Source organism: Natrix helvetica, assembly GCF_964273705.1.
Source record: "Natrix helvetica genome assembly, chromosome: 3".
In the NCBI taxonomy this organism is placed as follows: Eukaryota; Metazoa; Chordata; class Lepidosauria; order Squamata; family Natricidae; genus Natrix; species Natrix helvetica.
The window spans coordinates 62,632,078-62,638,077 of NC_138549.1; the positions used below are offsets into that span (position 1 = coordinate 62,632,078).

General features: G+C 34.4%; 1 protein-coding gene across 2 annotated transcripts in view; it reads right to left on the reverse strand.

The window, feature by feature from the left end:
* The window catches only part of SELP (selectin P), a 43,815-nt gene extending 40,337 nt beyond the window's left edge, over nucleotides 1-3,478 (reverse strand). Inside the window, exons 1-2 of one of the 2 annotated variants that reach the window (XM_081948232.1) lie at nucleotides 3,339-3,478; nucleotides 2,743-2,812 (exon numbers count right to left, since the gene is read on the reverse strand). In XM_081948232.1, the coding sequence (XP_081804358.1) occupies nucleotides 2,743-2,812; nucleotides 3,339-3,341 (73 nt within the window). In that variant the 5' untranslated portion in view covers nucleotides 3,342-3,478. The remainder of the gene's footprint in view (nucleotides 1-2,742; nucleotides 2,813-3,338) is intronic. The other variant, XM_081948233.1, reaches the window with a different exon arrangement.
* Between the last annotated feature and the right edge of the window lie 2,522 nt (nucleotides 3,479-6,000).

Sequence of the window (6,000 nt, forward strand, 5' to 3'; positions counted from 1 at the left end):
AATTTAAATTGGAGAACAGAAGAAATAAGCAGCGGAATTAAGTTTGGAATGGCTCTGAACAGTGGGTTATCTTACTTTTTAAATGCTATGTTCATGGATAGAATTTATGCAAGCCTTTTAAAATGAATGGATTAAGTTTTCTTCTTCTATTTTTTTCTTTTATTATTCTTTGTAACTTATGAACTAAAATTCTCCTCTTTCATTACTGTGGGTGTTTTTCTAACTCATTCAAGAATCAGACCTTTTTTAACTTGAAATACAAAAAAGATAAAAAAAGAAACAAAGAAAATTGCAACAATAACACTGCTACTCAGAGGCCAGAGGTTTGTGTATTGGAAACGAAACACTTTTACTTTTCTTACTGATTATCCTGGCTTGGCACTCCAAGGTCTCACTGCTTGTTTATAGAGAGTGACAAGAAGAAAAGCATACAGATGTCCCTTTGAAGTATATCTTAACCAGAGAAAAGTGAAAATAAAACTTTATTGTGAATCTATGCTTAATCTTGTAAAAACCTTACAAGCTAGAGCAGCAGTGTTTGTTAGCTGGAGATAATGGGACAACTTCAACAACAGAAAGAAACTTTAAGCCTGCAAAAGATATTCTTAGAAATTCAGAAATTATCAAACACATTTGAGAGGATGGAGAAGAAGTTGGAAGACTTAGAGCATCTAACAGTAAAATATGATGAAGAAGTTGGAGATGTTTATCAAGTGGAAATAGTGGAGGTTAGAATCCTGAAAACTGAAGAGGAAAATGAACATAAAGAAATTAAATCTGCTGATATTTATGGCGATTGGTTTGTTTCTGAAAATGGAAAGAGTGGAATACTGAAAGAGGAATTAAATGGAGAGGAACTCTACCCCAGATGGCAAGACACAGAAGAAGAAAAAACAAAAGAATTTATGGATTTAAAGAGAGAAATTTTATTAACAACATCATTGATAACACTACTGACAATTAAAGATAAGCTGATTAAGGAAACAGAAGAAGGGCATCGAAATTACATGAGAGATTTTATAAGCAAGGAGTTGCTTAATTGAAGTTGATTAAGGAGATGATTAGAGGAGTGATATCACAAATGGCAGAAGACATGAGACTGTTTTGTTACTGGAAAGTTACAGGTTGATAGATGGAAATGTATAATTTAAAACTACTTAAACTTAGTGAAATTTAGTGACAATAGATATAGTTAAATAAATAATTGATAATGATAATAATGTATACAATGTATAGTGTTATGATAAGCAATAATGGGATATGAATATTGAACGGTACCCATGAAAGGAAGATTAGAAATTCTTTTGGATTACATATAAAGGTTAACAAAAAAGAACTGTTAGATACAGTTAAGTCTTGAATACTAGGGGGGAAATGTTATGATACAGGATATAGTTAAATAAAGGAGGGATAATAATAACAACTTATATATAGGTATGGGTACAACATAAGGAAACTGGATGTAAATTGTAAACAGTGATTTGGAAAGGAGGATTAGAAAATTTTGTTATTAAATATTATGGATGTTTAGCTAGAATAGAACATAAGGATTCAGTGTTATTGGAGGATTTTAGAAATAGTAAATGAAATGCCAGTATGTGGTTATGAATTAAATCTTGATATATTTTATGATAAGGATGTTTTAACAATTATAGTCAAATGAAAATGGAGGTTTGATGACGGTAACATATATAAATATCTGAGTTAAAATACTTGAGTTAATATGAATTATGCTTGGTGACTGTGGAAGATATGCACATAAGTATTTCCTCTCTCCTCAATGCCTCCAACAATAACAGGGCTTCTAATGTAGTAATGGAAACTACTGGAAAAACTAGGATACATTTAGAGATGTATCTGCCTTTAAAATATCCCATGTTGAATTATACAGCACAGTAAAACATCAGCGTAGGAAAATCTTTTATGATACCTTGTATTACATCAAAAACCGTTTTATGATCATTTTTATGTCATAAAACGTTTTCTAAATTCGATTCCACAGGAGTCTTGGAACTCAGATTTTTGATGCACTCTGTAAGTTAGCCCATTTGACATACATTGGTTCAAAATGTTTTGTCCCGTGTCGCCCTTTTTTTCCCCATTTAAAAGTTATAGGAAAGAGTTTTTTTTACTAGTATATAGATTTTTAACACTCCTATAAAACTACTGTTAAGAATTAGATTTTTTTAAAAGGCTTTATTTTGCACTGATGATGTTACGTAATTTGGATAATGGAATGTCTGCAAGAAAGCAACTGAGCTCAGAGACCATTATGGACCCTTATGTTTGATTTTTTTTAACCAAAGCAGTAACAGCTACTTCTTTCTAAACTTTCAATTTTTGACATTTAAATATCATTTTATTCTTATCAAAATCACTTTGAACTTAGAAAATAACATATGCAATTTTGCATTAATGAATTTTTTTCTGATAACTACAGGAAAGAAGACCTTGCTTTCTAAAAGCATTTTGCATGCTACAAGCAAAATGTCACAATTGTGACCACTTTAGGAAATTGTCCCTGATAATAAGAAATAAAAGATCTGTTTAACATGATTTCCAGTGCAATATACTAATTTTTTTCTGGAATGGTGCCCACATCAGAATCAAGCCAGCCACAAATACATTTTGGTTACACAACTTCTAACCTAGAATTGCTTCTCTTTTTACTGCATAATTTGTGCATTTCATTGCATAAAACGAAAATGTTATTTTCACCAAGTTTAAAGATTACTTACTTACCCCAACTAATAATAGTAAGCAAAAAGCAGTCATTTGCCCATCTGTACCAGAACTGCCCATTGATCAAAGCCTGTGGATGAAAAATAAACATGTACTATTCGGTCATGACCTTTAGATCCAAATAAATTAATGGAAGTCCAGCAGCCTCCATTTTTATTAGTAAACTATAGATTTCTTTACCATTGATTGGATACACTCAGAGAATATCTTGGCTACTGAACAAGCAAGCTTTAGATCAGGATGCTTTACTGAGGAACAATGTCCAATTCTATACTATTTAGCTGAAAAATACTTTAGCACTTCTAAAGTGGCTTAAAGTGTCCTATGCTTACTGATTTAAAGGTGGTCTTTCACTCCATCCCTCATGGCAGGCTCTGCAATAAATTGGCCAGAATATCTATTGACCAACAGTCTTCTCAGCTTGATAATTTCATTATATCAACCTCTGTGATGCAGTCTGTTAAGGACTTAAAGTATCTAGGTACTGATTTTTCCCAATTGCAGTGGTATTGCAGAGAGCAGCTTACACCATCTCCTGACTATTTAACCATAGTCTTTAGGGCTATGTTAATTACCTAGAAAGAAAGAGCACCTACCATTTCAATGGAGATTCTTTTGAATTCCTCTTATACACCTTTCCTTATGTGGCTTCTTGTATCAGCACTTCCTCCAAAAGTGTTTCGAAGCTGATTGCATCCTTTTCCTATTGACTTCTTCACTGGACCGCCCTGCCACAGCCACATGCAGTTAACTCCTTGCCAACTATTGGCCTGAATATTTAAGCCCTGCTTTTCTCAAATTGGGGCATAAATCTAGCCACATGGTGATATACTTTATAAACTTTTAAAGGTATTATAACAAATAGTAGCCATAGTATGAACGTGAAAGCAGTAAGGGTGCCTATTCATGGACTACACGTAAATATGCTTATAGAGAGAATCCAGGATTAGTCAGATTTTGTGTTAGACTCATGGGAACATTTTGGCAGAATCAGGAATAAATTGTCAGAGGCACTATTTTATGTTTCACTGCCACTTTAATACTAAGTACAAAGGTTGTCTAAGTTTACAATAGCCCAGTGCTATGAGTTTTGCCAATTAATTAGTTCATGAAAAACTACAACATCCTGTAGTTTTTCATTACAAACAAAAGGGAATAGCAGCAATTGAAAGCCAGCACCCTTAAGGAATTTGGAAATTGGGGGGTGGGGGGACACTGGAGGACTATGTGTGATCTTTTTCAAAGTAATATTTTTATTAGGGCTCTTTTCTCTGCTGTTTCACACATTCCTAGAACTACCATATTTTTAAGAGTATAAAACGCACTGGACTATAAGCCTATAAGCACCAAGGTTTTGAAGAGGCAATTTTTTTAAAAAAAGTACTCTGAAGACCTCGCAAAAATGGGCCCATTTTTTTTTCAAAAAAAAGGAAGGGCATGAATAGCCTTTAGGAGGCTTGTAGAGTGCTCCTGGGGGCTGGGGGGGGGGCAAAATTAAGCAAAAACCCGGTCCGGTTCTTGCTCATTTCTGCCTTCCCTAGGCACCAGGAGCACTCTGAAAGCCTCCTAAAGGCTATGCATGGCCATTTTGGTGAAGGGGGCAGGGTTTTAGGAGGCAAAAAATGCTATATTCGGTGTATAAGATACACCCAGATTTTCAATACAGTATAAGCCAAAGATATTGCCAAAATATTCCTCTGAGTCATATTGGTACAGCTTTGGCAAATAGTTTTGCAACCTCTCTCTGTGATTCTGCAAGACCTATTAGATGACTTAGATGGGTCAACCTCTTCTTATTTTTCTTTCTTTCTTTCTAATATGGTGGCAATCTCTTTTAATGTCTATGGTTCTATTATGGGTGGATCTCAAGGAATCTTCTCGGATGAAGAAGAGAATGGTTATAACACTGATTAAGAAGATATGATAGTTACATATGCATGTGCTGTAGAAAATGAATTTGTGCTGGAATGGGTTCATTTTGCCCTCTGCAACAAATTTTCTGGAACAGGAGATTTTTTAGAAATCAAATAATTTGTTGGATTGTTAATGCTATGAATCTTTTGCTTATGTTCAGCTGGTACATCCTAGAACACAACAATGCCATGCAAATTGTAATGGTTCCTTTCATGGAAAATTTGTCTGAAGTAAGTGCCAAAAATTATTATTGCTTCTAGGATGGGGATAATGATTAACAGAATAATGCTGGAACACACTCAAAATCTAGCTTGTTATGACTCTTCCCAATTTATTTTTTCCTCACTTGAAATGCCTTAGCTCTATAGGAAGCTCTTTGATTCATCTGATTTTTTCCAGACTCAATGCCCACTTGAATTAAAACAAAATAACCATATTTCCGATATTCTCAATCAGTTTTGAGTAGACAAAAGGAGGAAGTGACGTTTAAATGTGTTTTCTAGAGATGTCTTTAGTAGACCAGACACAAAGGATATGCAAGAAAGACAGAAATTCTCCACAAAGATTGTTTGTTTGGATTCAGAGCAAGAAAAGGAAAAAAGCTGATGAATGACATAGAATGAAAACTATGAAAACATAGAATTATGGGGGCATTCAAATGGACTTGGGAAGTATACACTCAGTTGTTTTTAGCAGCATAGTACAGGTGATAAGGAAACAAAATGTGATGCAACAAATGTAAAAGGTTTTGTAATGCTCAGGATGGGTATAGATTAAGGCCTTTGAATTCTTCTCATCTCCTGGAGTCCGTCAGTTCAGGCACTTTCTTCTCACTGGTTCATTTTTTATATCTGAGCAGGCTGGGTTTACAGAGAAGAAGGATGGGATGTAGATGAAAGTAGAGACTCTCTTTAAAGTTATGGCTTAGGTATCTGCTTGACTACTGCCTCTTCAGGGACGACCATCCTGTCTGGTGTGATTAGGAAATGCTACAAGGAAATGCTAAGAAGACTGGAGGAAGCATGGGTGGGTAGAGTACACTGGGTGTTGTGTTCTGCCCACATGTATTAAACAAGATGCTCCCAAATTTCATTCTAGAAAGCAGTAAAGAAAGCCCAAACATTTTGTAGTGCCTTTGATGTCCATACTTTGGACAGTAGGATGTGGCTTTACATTTGGGACAATTTATTATTATTTGATGATTATTTTTTTAATGCTTGAAACTGCCATGAGTTTAAGTTGGTAGTCAATAAATAAGGTACATAAGTTAATGCACTTATTTAGTCTTCCATTATACTTTATTGAATCAGATATGTACATTTATTGTTATAAAATCTCAAACTG